The sequence below is a fragment of the Sebastes umbrosus genome, chromosome 6 (assembly GCF_015220745.1).
Source record: "Sebastes umbrosus isolate fSebUmb1 chromosome 6, fSebUmb1.pri, whole genome shotgun sequence".
In the NCBI taxonomy this organism is placed as follows: Eukaryota; Metazoa; Chordata; class Actinopteri; order Perciformes; family Sebastidae; genus Sebastes; species Sebastes umbrosus.
This window is the reverse complement of record NC_051274.1, coordinates 14,262,709-14,280,214: the sequence shown is the minus strand read 5'-3', so window position 1 is coordinate 14,280,214 and position 17,506 is coordinate 14,262,709. Positions and strand designations below refer to the sequence as shown.

The window sequence follows — 17,506 nt, the reverse complement described above, 5'->3', positions numbered from 1 at the left end:
GTTTTATGAATGTCATAAATCCACCCGTGTACTGTCAGCAGATACAAACCATTGTGGTGTTTTGAAGCACTGCTTGCGGCAAGATAATACATTGTGGTAAGATCATTTTATTATATAAATGTTATTGTTTTATTATCTGTCATTATTTGCAGGTGTTTAAAGAAGTGGCCCGGCTTGACTTTCTATTGATACAACGCCATAATTGAATGGATCTTTTATGCATTATGTATCACAGTATTGTAGTTGGGTGCTTCCTGATTGGCTGGTATCGATTGATGTGGAGTGTGCTCACAGTGTGGGTGTGTGCATGATGATGGGAGGCGCTCAAAGAAGCTCACAAAGGGGTTCACAGTTGCAGATGCTGCCGATCACACTGCTGGATATTTAACCAGTACAGACAGGTAATCTTAAAAAAAAGGTATAATTAATTAAGGAATATGTGTTTTTATTCATTTTCAGCCTCAATATACGGGCACATTTCTTGCATGATTTTTTTTTTTTACTTAAAAACAGGATGTTACAGTGATTATTTATTGCTATCTGTCTTTAGTCAAGTTATTTAGGTTTATTCTGATATTCAGGCAGCTTTGCATACGTGTCTCACTCTGTGTGTATTCTCTCTCCACTTTCCATAAGATGACAGCTCCTTTAAAGCTCCCTGTGAGTGATCATCAGGATGGTATGGCGCTTGAGAGGATAGAGGAGGACCATGTGTCTGATGGTATGCTGTTGTTGTTTACTTCATGTCTGATCAGGCTGCTTGGATGAAGTTATTGTTAGTTACAGCTAGAATAAAACTGCAGTGTGATTGATAGGTGCGGTGCGTGCCAAATGTTACTGGAGGAGTATATATCCACACAGTGTATCGCCTATTTTCCTCCTGCCCGATTCAATCCAGGAAACTAGATCCAAATAAGAGCTTGCAAATCAATAATCTCTCCTCGCTGAAGTTTTATTGAGCAAAAAGCCTCCTCCATTATACACTCCGAGTCTCACCTCCCTGACTTACTGCATGTTAATGGTGCTCTGAATTATTAAAACTGCCTTCGAGAGGATCTGAGGAACTCATGTAGCTGAATTTTTATGATTTTTTTTTTCTCCTTTATTGTTTTCCATCATTCTTCTTTCAAAAGGCAGCATCCCTGAGCCAGTGATGGACGGTCCACCTAGAAAGATGACGGGCAAGTTGGTCAGACTGAGCACCATCTCAGAGCAGGAACCGGACAAGCTGGACACCGATCCCAGTTCCCATGATGCCCCGGGGGGCGGTGAATGGGGTGGATCCAGCTTCTCCATGTGTTCTGACAAGTTTAAAAACAGCAGCAGCCATTTCTCCTCTGATGATTCATACCAGCCTGGCAGTGGAGGTATTGTTTAACTCCTTAAGCACGGCAGTTGATGAAATTGAGAGGCCCCTGAAAAACTGTAGTGTTATCAGTCATACAGTCAGTGTCCGTTCCAAACATGCCTGTTCAGAACGGGCTGAATGCTTTGCCCTTTGGTATTGCTACTTGCAGCTTTCTCGAGGAACCGCTCATACAACTTCACACTCAACACTGCACTTCATTGGGTACTGAGCAATACACCTGCCAAGACATAGTTGCATCACACATCGCAGCTACTCACGGTCAGAAACACAGGTGCACGAGCGTGACCTCTATGTTCACGGTGTGTTCACTGTCACGGGAAAAATTACACCCAGGTTGCGGTTACTCGGGGACATAAACATCGGTGAAATACACTTAGCGGAGGCAATTTCCAAAAAGTTTCTTGCTTTGACTTTGCTTTGAGTATGGATATAATTAGCGGAGGTATTTTGCTGGCGGTGAAGTTATTAGTGTTATAAGTTAGTATCAAGTCTGACACCGGGGAAATACCTTACTCATGGGGGAAAAAACACAAACAGGTCGCAGCTTAAACTCACGGTCACACTGGTGAAATACACTTTGGTTTGATTCTGCTTCCTGCCTGTTCAGAACGGGCTGAATGCTTGCCCTTTGGTATTGCTGCTTGCAGCTTTTCTCGAGAACCGCTCACACAACTTCACACTCAACCCTGCGCTTCCTTGGGTACTGAGCAATACACCTGCCATGACATAGTTGCATCACAAACCCAAGTCGCAGCTACTCACGGTCAGAAACACAGGTGCATGAGCGCGACCTGTATGTTCACGGTGTGTTCACCCGTTCATGGGGAAAAATCACACCCAGGTTGCGGTTACTCGCGGTCAGAAACATTGGTGAAGTACACCTAGCGGAGGCAATTTCCAAATAGTTTCTTGCGTTGACTCTTCTTTGAGTATGGATATAATTAGCGGAGGTATTTTTGCTGGCGGTAAAGTTATTATTGTTATAAGTTAGTATCAAGTCTGACACCAGGGATATACCTTACTCATGGGTAAGTGCTTGTTTATTCAAAGTATATTATTAATATTGAACATGTTGCATGTCCAAATTGCCCCAAATTCAAAACTTGGGTCCCAAGCAATGCACCCGTCGATCGGATGAACGGTTCTCGAGATATGCAAATAATACTCAGACGGACAGACAGACAGACAGACAGACAGACAGACAGAGAGATTCCTTGCTTTATTGTTAGATTAATTATGAATGTAGTGTAGTCGATATCAGGTCAGAGGTGCACTGGACGACACTTTAAGAGGGTGTTATTTCTTATTTCTTTTTCCACTTCTCTTTCTCTATTCCACCTCGTCACTGCCACCAGATGACTGCGCAACACTTGTCCTCGCCTGTCTGCACTGTCGTTCCCACGAGTTTATGGTCCTCCTGCTGGATTCATGCGAGAGGGCTGTGAGTTGCTGTTTTCCCTCCTACAAATACATCAAAGCAGCCAGTGAGGCAGACCAACAGGGACTGGACTGCTGCAATTACAAGCTGGAGCTGGACTGTAACTGCTGTGGCTCCTGTCAGGACGTAGGAGAACTCATAGAGCTGGCCATGGAGATATCAGAGGTCTGCTATCGCTGAGAGATTATGGAAAATCACAAAAATTATAAATGTTAAAAACTTGAATGCTCACCAAACATAATTACGGTCTCATCTTATTCACATTATGTAATAAATTGCCTGCATTACTAAGTTTTTTTTAATATATATATTGGCCTCATGTGGAAATTCACATGCTCTGTAGCTTGTGTGTGCCTCAACATTATTCAAGCAGGTAACTACTGCCACCCTGTGAAACAGTGGAGAGTTAGTTGTTATAATAAAAGAGCTCAACTGTTGTTACAGCCACACTCGAAAGTCATCAAATGGCAACATCCTGTCCATAAAGCATGCCAGGGTGGGCTGAAGACACTCAGGAGACCGGGGATCTGGGAGAATACTTTCAAATAACAACTCCAGTCATTCACAACAAACTGAGTTTAATCTGGTCCCAGTGAAAGGAACATGGATTCAACAAACTGAGTGGAAGTTATCAGATGTTAAAATGTAAGTATAGAATGGAAATAGATTGATTATATGCATTAAAAGGATTTTTTTTTTTAAATGTAATGTAAGAAATGATTCTGTAGTATGTGATAGTAATGGGTTTATATGTTCAATGCCATTATATATCAATTTAATTAGGCTGCTATAGCAGAATAACGGCATGCCTCTTTAGAAATATTGCATCTCTTTTTCTCAAAATACGTTTTCATTTATAATTTGTTCAGCTTCATTGGTTATACGGTATGTTCACTATATACACTCTGTGGTTACAGTATACGTCCATTAGTATGCTCCAGGGGAGGTGAAATACCTTTCTATTTTAGGCTGCTGTCACTTATGTGTGAAACATGTACAGCGGTGGTGGAAGAAGTATTCAGATCTTATACTTCAGGAAAAGTACAATAAAAGTACAAGTAAACCTGCTGCATTAGAGTTCTCCACAGATTTAACATTGCACTCCTATAACATTGTCAGACTGATGAAGGACAGTTAAAAAAAAACATATAGTGTTTTTTTATGCCATGCACACTTTCCAACTCCACACCCCCAATTTCTTAAAATGTTCAACTCTTCAAACCCGACTGACGCTGCCTCCAGTGACATCACTCGATGCAATTTTTGCTCGCTCCCTCTGGAGCCACAAAGCCTTATACAACTTTTTTCCCCCATAGGTAGTAGTACTTCCCAAGACCCGTAAACAGATTTTGATGTGTAAAATCTATGGAGTTCACATTTAGGTAAAAGTACTGAAGTATTAAGGTATCAAAAGTAAAAGGAGGTGTACTCGCTAATGGAATGACTTAGATATTAAAGGTACCATATCATACTCATTTTCAGGTTCATACTTGTATTTTGTGTTTCTACTAGAACATGTTTACATGCATGTAATGTTCAAAAAGCAATTTATTTTCCTCGTACTGTCTGCCTGAATATGCCTGTATTTACCCCCTGTCTGAAACGCTCTGTTTTAGTGCATTTCAACAGAATTGTGTTGCCTGGCAACAGCTTGGGTCCATGTTTACTTCCTGTCAGCTGATGTTATTCAAATACACTGCAACAGGAAACACACTGGGACGCATTTAGAATGTTTACGTTTAAAACCGTGTAATGATTTAAATATTGTATATTTGTGACATCACAAATGGACAGAAATCTTAACGTCTTGTTTCAAATGCACAATTTCTGAATACGGGCTGTGCGTATTTCTCCGTATATTGAGCGTTTTGATAGTTTAACAGTATTCATATAGCACTTAAACCTCCTTTATAATATAAAAGCCATGAAAATCTCACTTTTTACAATATGGGACCTTTAAAGGTGCTCATCATTGTGTGATCATTGATCAAGAGAGTGACTTTCCTGATGCATGTGGTAGCCTCTGAACACCAACACACTGTGCCCATACTACCATACTGTTTAGTATGAAAGAAAAAGATTTTGTATATTCCAATACATAGTATGTGAAATGCAGTATGCCAAGAATACCAGGATGTCCTACTACATCCGGTCGCATATTGCAGTATGTAAGGCAGCATGTATATATGAGCAAGGGGGTCAAACTTCAATGTTAAGAAGTAGTATGTCCCAATTATATGCATACTGCATGCAATGTACTTTGTATGGGCAGTTGCAGTATGTACTAAAAGTAAAAGAAAAAGTATAAGATTTGGAACGTGTGTGTGTTGAAAGTCTTCCATGTCTGCCATGATGACCCTGATGAGCTCTGGGAGGAGCCACATGCTCACCTGTTGCTGTCTGGAGTCAACTAGACACAGGTGAACTCAGTCAACCCTGAATCAGTGCTCTTATAACTAGGAGGAGAAACCATTGCTCTGATTGCTCTGCCACCAACCAGTGTGGTACCTTATGCTTGTTTAGTGCATCCAAAAGTGAGTTATTCTTCAAAGTTCATCAGTTTGATAATGCCGTGCGTTCACAGTGTTTATTCGCAGAAATAAAAAAAAAAAACTCCTGGAGTTTCCCACAAGCACTTGAATGCGCCAACAACAAAAACCACAGTTCGTTCTTATGAACAGGATTTACAAGACACAGAGGCAACCAAAAATATTTATTGAGGTGAAGAACATACCGAACAAACAAGTTTCAAGTCTCTTGAAGCTGATTTGCATAATGTCCAAAAATGACTTCAGTTCCTTAGCAACAAAGGCTAAACACCACTAATGCATTTAGCATATTTCTGAGAACTTATCAACATTGATTTCCAAGTTTGGACAATTTTAGCTTGTTTTGCTCTGCTAACAATGCGGATGGATTTGTGTTTCTAAGGCAGCTGCTGTTATTACATAACAAACAGTGTGTAGTAGAAGCAAGCATGCATGTTGTGACTAAAACACTTGTTTCCTAAAGGTCAACTGAGCTGATTCTTCTCTAAAGAGGATTATTTACAGAGTCCCTAAACCTTCCTATAAAGCTTGCAAACTGTGCAATAGCTTCTGAGTAGATTTATGATTATGTAAAGGTATATCAACTGTGATTTAATAATATTTTTTTTTACATTTCCATCTTTTCTGACTGCACAGAGGGAGTTGCCAGCGTGTGCTTCAACATGGACATGTCCCTCATGTCCCTCATGTATATATGTATATAGTATTTTTGTAAGTATTTGTACTAGTAAATATGTGTTAATGATTAAGATCTTTTTCAACTTTAAAGAAATTGTTTGTAAAACAACATATATAAACATCACATATAGATATTTGTAATACTTTGTTAATTGTTCACAATTGGTTTGTAAACCATCTGTAAACATTATTTGGATGACTATTATAAAGTTGCAACTAATGATTATAATACATTGAATTCAAATCAAATGGTTAATAAATACTTTGTAAAGCGTCTATAAACCATATTTAGATAGATACTTTGTCAATGGTTAATAATTGGTTTCTGGCCCATCTATGTAATGTTTATAGATGTAAAGTGTTACCAATATTTTATATGTCCTCATGTCCCTCATGTCCCTAAACCTTCCTATAAAGCTTGCAAACTGTGCAATAGCTTCTGAGTAGACTTATAATTATGTACAGGTATATCAACTGTGATTTAATAATGTTTTTCTTTTACATTTCCATCTCTTCTGACTGCACAGAGGGTGTTGCCAGCGTTGCTTCAACATGGACATGTATCCCTCATGGTGTGTGTTGCCCAGCAGAGGGGGCTGCTGACGGCAGACGAGAGGAACCGCAACCTGCAGCCCGGCCCTGGTGCACAAAGCCCTCAGGGAGCATCTGAAGAACTGTGCTGGCTCTCTCTGAGGATGCCTCTCCCCACAGGAATGGGACGTGCAGGTAAACAGGTAAAACACAATTCCTCTGTTAAGATGAAATGTGTTAAAGGTCCCATATTGTAAAAAGTGACATTTACATGGCATTTATATTATAAAGCAGGTTTAAGTCCTATATAAATACTGTGAAAGTATCGAAACCGCTTAATCCACAGAGAAATACACACAGCCCGTATTCAGAAACTGAGCGTTTGAAACAAGCTGTCAGGATTTTCTTTCCATTTGTGATGTCACAAATATACAATATATAGACCATTTCAAAGTTTTAAACGTAAACATTCTAAATAGGTCCCAGTTTATTTCCTGTTGCAGTGTATGTAAATAACATCAGCTGACAGGAAGTAAACATGGACCCCAGCTGTTGCCTAGCAAGGCAATTCTGTTGCAATTCCATTGAAATGCACTAAAACGGAGCGTTTTAGACAGAGGGTGAATACAGGTATATTCAAGCAGACACTATGAGGAAAATAAAGTTTTTTTGAAAAATTAAAGTAGGTAAACATGTTCTAGTAGAAACCCAAAATACAAATATGATCCTGAAAATTAGCATAATATGGGACCTTTAATTAAAATGTTTCTGTTCTTTTTTTCTTCTTTAAGTCCCTCTATTTACCATTTATTAGCAGCAAATAAACATTTACAGGGTTCAGAACACACTACAATGTAGTTGTAAGCAGATATAAATGTTTGTTAATGTCGTTCTGTGGGCACCTATTAGTGGAAGCTGCGGTATAAACGGATAATGAATGACATTATAGTAAAATACAGTTGTAATAAAATGTCTTCATAGGAGAGGTTATAATTGTGGACGAATACATTAATAAACACTTAAAATATAAACACTTTACATCTATAAACATTACATAGATAGGCCAGAAACCAATTGTTAACCGTTGACAAAGTATCTATCTAAATATGGTTTATAGACGCTTTACAAAGTATCTATTAACCTTTTAATTTTAATTCAATGTATTATAATCGTTAGTTGCAACTTTATCATAGCCATCCAAATAATGTTTATAGATGGTTTACAAACCAATTATTAACAATTAACAAAGTATTATAAATATCTATATATGTGATGTTTATATATGTTGTTTTACAAACAATTTCTTTAAAGTTTACAAATAATATCTTAATCATTAACACATATTTACTAGTACAAATACTTACAAAAATACTATATATATGTGTGTATATATGTGTATACTGTATATACATATATATATGTGTATGTGTATATATGTGTGTGTGTGTGTGTGTGTGTGTATATATATATATATATAGTATATAAAACATGTGTGCAACAATAAACTGTTGAAATAAATATAATAATAAATTATAGCATTACTAATAATTAGTAAAAATTATTAACTGAATTATTATTTCGCCTTTTGTTAACAGTAAAATAACTATTAACTAAGTTTAGTTAAATATCAATTTACCACTTATAAATGATGGTTATTATAAAGTGTTACCAAAATATCCATATATCTGCTTATAACTTCATTATAGTATCTTATAAACCATTTATTTAGTGTTTGTATATGGCTTATAAATGTTTAATAGGGGGACTTAAAGTAAACCTTTTTAATAAATAACTGGATCTTTACAAAAAATAGTAAGTACTAGCAGATTTAGCTTTTAGATCATATCTTAAATCATTAGAATTTATATTTTGAGGAAGAAAAACACAAATTCTACAAACATTCAAATAAAACTTTTAATATTTCTCACAAGATAGCTTCCACATTGAGTACCAGTGTTTGAGTTCACTAATCTGAAACCAATGTGTACAGTAACTATTGCTACATTCATCTCATATAAGCTGTAACAATAAGAACAGTAGCAACATCAGCGGAGAAACGTAGTCTGTGTGAACCACAGGAATGAGAGGGATCTAATCTGAGCTAATATGGTTCTTCATTAGTGGTTGACCCATAATGTGCCATAATAATTAACAGCTGGAAGTGTCATCATGAGGAATCAGTCGTAGTGATGGCTTTTAATTAAGTGGCACCACCATCAGGTACAATGCTGATGTTCATTCGTACCTGTCACATTTCAGGGTTTCGATGATTTATATTCCATTAAAGAAAAAGCTGATTTGGGTTCAGTCAAAGGGCGGCGTTACAGGCCTGTGTGTATTGCACTATTAAGGCTCAGTAGCTGGGATTGGTGTCACCATAAAGGCCATTCTGCTGTCCACTGAGGCAGTAATTCACCCATGACACACAAAAATAATCAACTTAAGGGCCGCTTACTTGCTTGTTCTGGGCTTTCAACCACATCTCACGGTCTTAGCGACAGACGTTTCATACTACTTCACTGTCACGTGATGACAGCTGAGCTATCTCTATCTGCTGATAAAGACTGCGAGATGCAGTTGAAAGCTCCAGAAAGGCTATCATGAAGCAGATCTTCAGATCTTCTTTTGTCAAACTACTGTTTCCGAGGACAGAATTTTGACTTTCACAATGTACTTCACCTATTTGTAGTTTACTTGTGGCCTGATTGCCGTCATGTTTTAGGTATTGCTCTATTGTCACTACAGAAGAGAAACTCCATTAGGTGCATTAGCTAAGCTGTTAAAATTGCTATTTATAACTTTTATATAAACATATTGTATATTTAATTTTGGCAACACATTTTGGCAGTTGTCACTTTGAACTACATTCATACTAGTCTCGAAAGGATGCTGAATATTCAGTACAACTTTTAAAAAAACTGCCTTCAGTGTCAAATTTGACCTTAATAAAGATAAAACAGAATAAACAGCCACGCCAACGTGTTCAATATTAAATAAATAAAGACATGAAATATATAATTATGTGAATAAACAAGTCTACAGCCAAGCTATAGCGGCTCTGTGAGTGCTGGTTAGCACTAAACAGAAAATACAGTTGAGGCTGACTATGCTTCCGCAACAACGCCATCGGTCAAGGTGTTTTAGTTATATATATATTTATATATTTTACATATTTCAGTCTGGACCAAAGTAGTGGGCTGACCGACATCGTCATCCCAAAAGACGCGCGGCAAGTGAAATAATTTTATAACTTCATCAAAACTCAACTCATCACTACGAAATGTTGTTTCATCATTCTTATTTTCACAGCATTGTACTTTTCCAAATGACACTTTTTATTTCAAAATGATAGTTTTCATGTCAAGGTAGTTTCAACCAATCACATGTTTCCCTCTCAGCAGGCTCAACAACTGTCAGCAAGCTCGCTAGCTCCTCTTGGCTACAACAACCAAACACATTTGTGCTCTTTCTCCTCACAGAGTTATGTGTCTTTCTCTGAGGAATAACTTTGGACACACAACATGTTGTGCGAAATAAAAGTAGTGGTTAGCTACTGTGTCCATGCACGGTTTGGTTGCTGCAGCGGCTATAGTCAGGGTTAGCTTTGGCATTGTCGTTGCTCTAGCTAACGGAAGCTCGCTGGATATATTTCGTGGCTGTTGTTAAGCCTGTAGCTACAAGGAGGATTGAGAGATTGCCTGAGGGGATGAAGCGGTGGTCATATTTCTTAAATAAGGGGGGTTGTGACAATTTTGAAATACAAGTGTCATTGGGGAAAAATGCCATTATTAAGTAAAAAAACAAACTTTTGAAAAAGGGCACTTTGAAATAAAAAAAAATCTGTACAGAAGTAAAAAAAACCAAAATAAATAAAACACTGTTAATATGAAAATACTAATGATGAGATAACATTTAATAATGATGATGAGTTTTAATCATTTATTAAATGATTTACTTGATATATTTGACTCTGTTTACTTTTATAATAATTTATTTCATAATGCCTTATTTATTCATTTAGTACTGAACACTTTGGGGTTTCCATCATAAACCTATTTGTTGTGGCTCGAGGCCGAGAGGTTATCTTGTACTGACAAACGGCCCTTTCCTACTACTTTTATAAAGTACTTTGGCACTCTTCAGTAAATCCACAAAGCACCAAACACCAGAATAAACATCCACAAAATATTGCATCACTGTCTAAACTCCTCTTACATCACCAGGGTAACAGAAACGACTGTAAGGCACTTAAATCAATCAGAAAGAGGATTACTTTGACACTGCTTTAGACTAATTCATAAGGAGATCACATTGTCGAGACATGATGCGGCTCTGCAGGCACAACTTCAACCATTGCATAGTTTAACAAAACGGAGGCTGTGCTGTAACAGGGCTCTCAATGTATGGCAGGTAGTTATTAACAAAGGCATATACTTACGCAATGTGCTACAACTGTTGAAAACAAACTGCTGAAATATACAACAACCGTACACCGTGAAGAATCTACAATCTCATACAATATTCTGTATGCATTTGAAAAGCCAAATACAATAGTTAGTTTATGCTTTTGATAAAAAAAAAAAATAAAATAGATGAACAAACCACGTTTCAAATTGCAGAGGTCATTCCAGTGTTTTGACAATGTCATACAAAATCCCAAAGCAGTCTCCTTATACTCCTTGGCAATATAAACGTTCACATACTTGAAAAAAAAAACTTGTGAAATGTCACCACAGTGGTGTAAAAAAAAATAATTTAGGAAATGGATGGACAATTATATAAAAACTCAGCACTTGCATCGACACACGTCTGAAGTATTACACTGTATGTGCTCAAATAGAAGCAGTTTTACCAGTTAGTGTGATCGCTACAGACAAGAATACAACAACAACTTAACTGATTCATCTTCATTTTGCATTAATCATCTATTAAAGATATATAGAATTATGTAACAATCAGATCTATCAAGTGAAATCAGCTTCTTGTGCGTGTGTCAGAGCTGCAACAGGCTTTTTCATTTTGATTTGAGCTACTAGTTTTGAGTTGCATTATATAAAAAATCTTTTACTTAAAGGGGAACACCACCTAAATTAAGAATTCCAATATGTTATTACTATGGCCGAGGAAAGTTCAATCAATATTTGTGAACATGAGCTACTCTCTCTCAAAGTCGGAAACCAGAAAAGTAAGTCTCAAACTTGTGATGTCATAGGGTACAAAGTCTGGAGCTGCTCCACGGACAATAAATGGGAGACAGATTTTGTGGACACACAGAGTGTTTGTTTTCTTTTTTATACCCCAATTAGCTTTATTGTTTTAGTGTTGTCAGTTGTGAAACAGAAACTGTTCCCATATACTCAGATCATTGCCCTGGGTGCTCTCAGTGTCACCTGTAACCTCTCCCCCAATTCATTGTCTTTATGGAGCAGCTCCAGATTTATGCCCGATGACATCACAAATTCCAGTTTTATCACTCTAGTTTTTGGATTTGGGAGAGAGTTGTTCAGGTTGACTAATATTTTTTAAACTGTCTTCGACCATAGGAATAACATGTATGAATTTGGAAAATGGGCTTAGTTCCCCTTTAAAAAGCATTTCAGTGGTTTTGGCAGTGAGGAATGTATATTTATAATATATCTGGTACACACTGCTGAGCAGTTGGCACTGGATGGTTAAAGGTTGCATCAGTGTGGTGACTTTTCTCTCTTCTTGCTCATTATGACACTGAATAAAAGACAATTATTATCAATGCTGATTTTGTTCATTTTAATTATCTTGAAGGAGTTTCCTATTTTAATGTGCTTTTACTTATTTTTATCATCTCAGTTATTTAAAAAAAAAAGGCCCTTTTAAATGCCTTGTTATAAATAAATTTTGTTGAGGGGAATGTGTATATAAAGTCCTGTTTACATATAGATACATAAATAATATCAAATCTACAAATGATTAATATTTTGTCGAGGAAGAAATTTCAACTGGAAGACTGACAAAAGACTCAGCTAACAGCCAAAAAAAAATGTGCATAGCAATACAACATCGATGTGTACACATCTTAATAAGGCATTGGCACATTCAAGTTCAATCTAAGACACGAGGAGTGTAAAGCACTATACTGTAGTAATAAATAGATTTGTTTTCTTCTATTATTGCTTGTGATTTAAAAAGCAGTGTTCACCTCAACACAAAATATCTACATATCTGACCATGATTTCTAAACTTCCCTAGATTCTTTGGAATCAATAGAAATAAACATAATCTAGCCTCTATTCAAAGATTTTTTTTTTTTAAATATAAAAACTTCTATTTTTTTGTAACTCATTGTCATGAAAGTGTTGATTAAAGCAAACATACTTCATAATCAGTCCTTGAAATCAAGTTGGAGGGCTTGAAAAGACAAAGATATCACAAAAAAAACTAACAAAAAACATGAATGGAAAAGATTCAGTACATGTAAACACGGGTGAGGGAGAAAAAAAACCAAACAGAAACAAATGAGACAAAACAGGAGAACGGCTCTCCAGCAGCTGGGAGTGTGTTAGCTACTGACAGGGACACTTGGAGATGCAGGCGAGGGGTCTTCCAGTAGCGGGTGCTAACAGCACTGATCATTCTCATCCATGCTCACGCTGCTCTTACGACTGCTGTCCTTTGAGGTGTCCGGGGAGACGGACGAGAGCAACGGGTCCACCCCTCTCACCGGTGACAAGGTGTCTTCCATGAGGATGTCGTTGAGCTTGGAGCCCGGCTTTCCGTGAGCGCTGTAGTGACCCTCTGGGAAGTTGGAGTGGCCTTCGTTGACCTCCAGGGCTCCGGGTGGTTCTGGAGTGCAGGCCGGGTGGTGTTGGTGATGGGGGTGGAGCGTGTACAGGTCCTGGCGACAGTCCTCCAGAGAGGACTCCTGCTTGATGGACCGGGCCGTGAGTTCAGCGGCGCAGAGCGCTGAAGACGTGATGACCAAACCGTGAGCCCGCGCCTGCATCTCTAACTCCTGCAAACCAAATACAGGTTAGTCACTGAAGAGTCTCATAACGTCAGGGGTGGATTTAGTGATTTTAGGGCCCCGGTAAAACGTTAGTGTAGCTTTACTTTTCACCCTTTCTAACTGGGAATGTTGGTATTGACACTGGTAGAAGAAGTACTCCAAAAAAAGTAAAACTAACCACTATAAATAGTAAAACTATTATTACTGAACAGTAAAGGTCCTGCATTCAAATGTTTACTTCAAGTGAAGAGTGAAACAGAGGCATCATCAGCACAATGTACATAACGACTGTCCAAGGTGGAGCTTTCATTTAATTGATTAAATGAAAATGTGTGATTAATTGCAAATTAATCACACATTTTTTTATCTGTTCAAAATGTACCCCAAAGGGAGATTTGTCCATATTTATTACTCTTATCAACATGGGAGTGAGCAAAAATGTTTGCTTTATGCAAATGTATGTATATATTTATTATTGGAAATCAATTAACAACACAAAACAATGACAAATATTGTCCAGAAACCCTCACAGGTACTGCATTCAGTATAAAAAATATGCTCAAATCATAACATGCTCAAGCCCAACAGGCAACAACAGCTGTCAGTGTGTCAGTGTGCTGACTTGACTATGACTTGCCCCAAATTGCATGTGATTATCATGAATAAAGGTACAATAATCCAAATTGGTTAGCGGAGGTGTGAAGTGCTCGTGACTTTTTTGTTTTGTTTTAAACCCCCAGCTGACGGTGACTGACTGAGCCGTTCGCCTTCACTTTTCCCACTTGAAACAAGAATCATCGCCTTGCGGTTGTATGCCTCCGCCAACCAGTCAAGTGTCAGTTTACATCCATGTCTGTCCAAAATGTCATCATGATTTTATTAGTAAAGAAAATATTGTCAAATTGTCATAATTAGCATATGAGTTCTTGAGTTATGGCCAAAAACGTATTTTATGAGGTCACAGTGACCTTTGACCCCCATGTAATCAGTTCATCCTAGAGTGCAAGTGGATGTTTGTGCCAAATTTGAAGAAATCCCCTCCAGGCGTTCCCGAGATATTGCGTTCGAAAACATAATGCCTCCGGCCTCGGCTGTTTATGGCGCTAATAGTGCTGCTCTAAATACTCACCATGACGCAAACGCACAATGTGATCAATCAATCAATGTCCGCGGAGTCGAATCACACAGATCCTCTTGTCTTGTGATCAATTAGTTACAAGATGATGGGTCTAAACAGCCGCCTCCCTCTTCAAAATACGTAGCCTTTGCTGTGCGATTTAACGTAAGTACTTCACTGCTGAAAATCCTGTGTAGTTTTTCCTTTTATTTTCATTATCAGTATGATAATAAAGTAATCGTGCAAATAGCGTGGTTATGATGCGATTCAACAACTCTGGGACTCCACCTTCCAATCACTAGACTATAGTCTGTGCAGTCGGTTTACCTGTATCCTCAACATCAGGTGTCGATTGGCGTGCTCGAGCTTCTTCTGGCGAGTCTCCAGCTCCTTGGCTCTCTGCTGTTCCCGCTGTAGTTTCCTGATGTAGTCCACCGACGCCTTCAGGATCGTGCCCTTGTTCCAGCGCATGTCCCTGAAAATCCCAGAGAGAGGAGCCATTATTTGTACATCCTACATACAGTCTCTTAGATCCTATATAGTTATGCTTTTATCAGACTATAATAGACCGCTCGCTACCATTTAGCTCTGCTCAGTTAGAAAAACAAGAGATTAATGAGGAGGAGCAGAGCTGCTCCGGAAGGTCACAGAGGTGACCAGCAGTTAAAAGTCTGCATCATAAATGTGTACAGGGGAGGTCACTGAGATCACAAGCCGTCATAAGGATGACCCCGAGCTCCCTGAAGAATTGAGGGTCGCAGCGGAAGTTTTGCAGGGTTTAAAATCGATCTTTACGAGACTAAACAGGAAAAATCTGCATTATAGATCCAACAATTATGCTGAGAGGTGTTTTAGTTTTGAAGAGGGAACAGAGAGATGTTTTTGTTTAATGATTGTATTGATGAATTCAAATTTAAAGTAGTTCTAATGCTAACAAGTACATGTACAGCATGTTTTGTTATTCATTGTGTGTTTATCTATAATACGAATTATGTTAAGCCAGGTCTGTTTGTGAAAAGCAGTCTCTGAGTTTGTGTGTATGTATATGTGTGCTGGGATTTAGCAAAACAACCCTGGGTGGATAGCCACAATAAAAGGGGGCTGCTGGGATTTTCCCACGCCCAAAGCAAGGTCAAAGGGCAGAGGAAAAGAAGAGTGAGCTCAAAGTAGTCAATACGTACAGAAAATACGATCAATATACCCATAATCTGACCATTTTGTGTATAATTTATATTGTATGTGTGTATCAGAGTTTATTCCTTTTACAACTTTGTGATTGATTTAACAAATTCAAATGATGTAAAAAACCAACAGATCTGTGTAGCCAAATAGGTCCATTGCTTAAAGGATAGGTTCACTCTTTTTTTAAAATATACTCACATGGAATAGGAGATGGGGGATAAAATCGACAATTCCTCTTTGTGTTCCCTTGATTGGCTGTGTTGGAGGCATAGTAACACAAAGAGGGGAATTTGTACTAAGAAGATGGCAACTTTGGTAAAATGTTGACTTGATTTGTCCAACTACTGAAGCCTCATATGAACTTTAGTTGAACTTTAGAATACACTTTTACACAGAACAGGGTCCGTGTATTACAATAAAATCACATTAGGAAGGGATCTCTTTGCGGAGCAACGATTACAGTGACTAGTAACTCTTTCAATGAACATATACAGTATGGGCATGTCAGTATAGTTTGAAGACACTCTTTCAATACTCTATTTGGTTGTCTCTGAGCTAAAACATAATTGTTGGAATAATCTCCTCTACCCCAGCCTATTTTGCCATTATGATCATGACTAATAATGTAATAATTAATCATTTCTTGCAGACAGGCTACTCATCTTATGTTAGATTGATGGCTGAACTGGGTGTTCATGGTAGCCAGTAACTGTAGTACAATTACAGGGTGAATTACTCAACTGTATATAAGCATTTCACTTTTTAAGTGACAAATGGTGAGTCTTGTTGTCAAGGAACGTTACTAATTATGTTTTAAATAAGAAATAAAGTTTAATAATCATGAGAGTGAATAAAATAAGTAACTTACGGGTCGTTGGATTTAGGAATTAAAGTGCCCAATTCCTTGATTCGATCATTGATGTTAAACCGTCGTCTTCTCTCAACTACAGAATAAAAACAGAAGAGAAAAAAAATCAATGTTTAGCTGACAAAACACCATCTAAAAATGTATTTTCATAATTGTTTGTATAGAGTAACAAAGAGGCTGACACTATTGCAACCATAACCACATCGAAGTATTTCAAACATTCACATTTACAGAGTATATATAAAATTAAGAACAATTAAAATGCAATTAAAACTCACTCAAATTATGATTATCCTTCTTCTGCCTTTCCTTTGCCATCGCTCTTACCTCTGCGTTGGAAAAAAAAAAAGTTTTGATTGATCAATATAATCAATAGTGTACGGTAAATATGCTTGAAGCTAAATTAACCCTACGTACCCACAGGGAACCCTTCAGGTCTTTGATAGTTGTCAAACTTGCCGCAGGATCCAGACTTATCCAGCATGTGCATGATGGCCGGGGATTGTGAAACTGTGATAAATAATGTTGTTTTCAATATCAAAATGTGCAGAATGGATAGAAATACATTGAAAAACATGTCAGTGGTGCACACAGGGGAGGATTACAAAATTATTTATAAAACGCTACATTAGTTGTAAAGCTTCATGTGTGGGTGTTTTCCACGCAATAGAGAAGCTGAATGGATATTACTGTTTATTTTAACAGCTCACAGATCTGTATTAACATTTGATATATTTTGAGGACAGAAGCCAAGTGTTTGTACGTCTCTTGCTGTGACAGACTGCGCTGCTT

The 17,506-nt window shown here is 37.7% G+C and overlaps 2 protein-coding genes and 1 long non-coding RNA gene across 5 annotated transcripts in view; 2 read left to right on the top strand and 1 right to left on the bottom strand.

Annotated features, from left to right (window-relative positions):
- The first annotated feature begins 332 nt into the window (after positions 1–332).
- On the top strand, positions 333–3,977 carry LOC119490125 (myoD family inhibitor domain-containing protein 2-like). Its single transcript, XM_037773338.1, has 4 exons — positions 333–401; positions 637–721; positions 1,134–1,367; positions 2,725–3,977. Exons 2-4 carry the CDS (start codon positions 637–639, stop codon positions 2,985–2,987), a joined length of 582 nt encoding a protein of 193 aa, XP_037629266.1. The 5' UTR covers positions 333–401; the 3' UTR covers positions 2,988–3,977.
- Positions 3,978–4,687: 710 nt separating this feature from the next.
- LOC119490179 lies at positions 4,688–6,709 on the top strand. The gene is made up of 3 exons (XR_005207348.1): positions 4,688–5,341; positions 5,993–6,067; positions 6,562–6,709. It is a non-coding gene; the product is annotated as an uncharacterized LOC119490179 (long non-coding RNA).
- Positions 6,710–8,461: 1,752 nt separating this feature from the next.
- LOC119489657 (microphthalmia-associated transcription factor-like) overlaps positions 8,462–17,506 on the bottom strand; it is a 38,057-nt gene continuing 29,012 nt past the window's right edge. For 2 of the 3 annotated variants that reach the window (XM_037772390.1, XM_037772389.1), the window contains exons 6-10: positions 17,132–17,224; positions 16,993–17,043; positions 16,715–16,790; positions 14,992–15,139; positions 8,462–13,553 (exon numbers count right to left, since the gene is read on the bottom strand). In XM_037772390.1, coding sequence (XP_037628318.1) covers positions 13,158–13,553; positions 14,992–15,139; positions 16,715–16,790; positions 16,993–17,043; positions 17,132–17,224 — 764 coding nt within the window. In that variant the 3' untranslated portion in view covers positions 8,462–13,157. Of the gene's footprint in view, positions 13,554–14,991; positions 15,140–16,044; positions 16,102–16,714; positions 16,791–16,992; positions 17,044–17,131; positions 17,225–17,506 lie in introns of all 3 variants that reach the window. The other variant, XM_037772388.1, reaches the window with a different exon arrangement.

Bases quoted from the DNA above. Each gene is read 5' to 3' on its own strand.
- LOC119490125 (XM_037773338.1), top strand. From the start codon at position 637: ATGACAGCTCCTTTAAAGCTCCCTGTGAGTGATCATCAGGATGGTATG. The intron at 722-1,133 runs GTATGCTGTTGT...TTCTTTCAAAAG, and splicing joins GGAGGACCATGTGTCTGATG to GCAGCATCCCTGAGCCAGTG. The intron at 1,368-2,724 runs GTATTGTTTAAC...CACTGCCACCAG, and splicing joins ATACCAGCCTGGCAGTGGAG to ATGACTGCGCAACACTTGTC.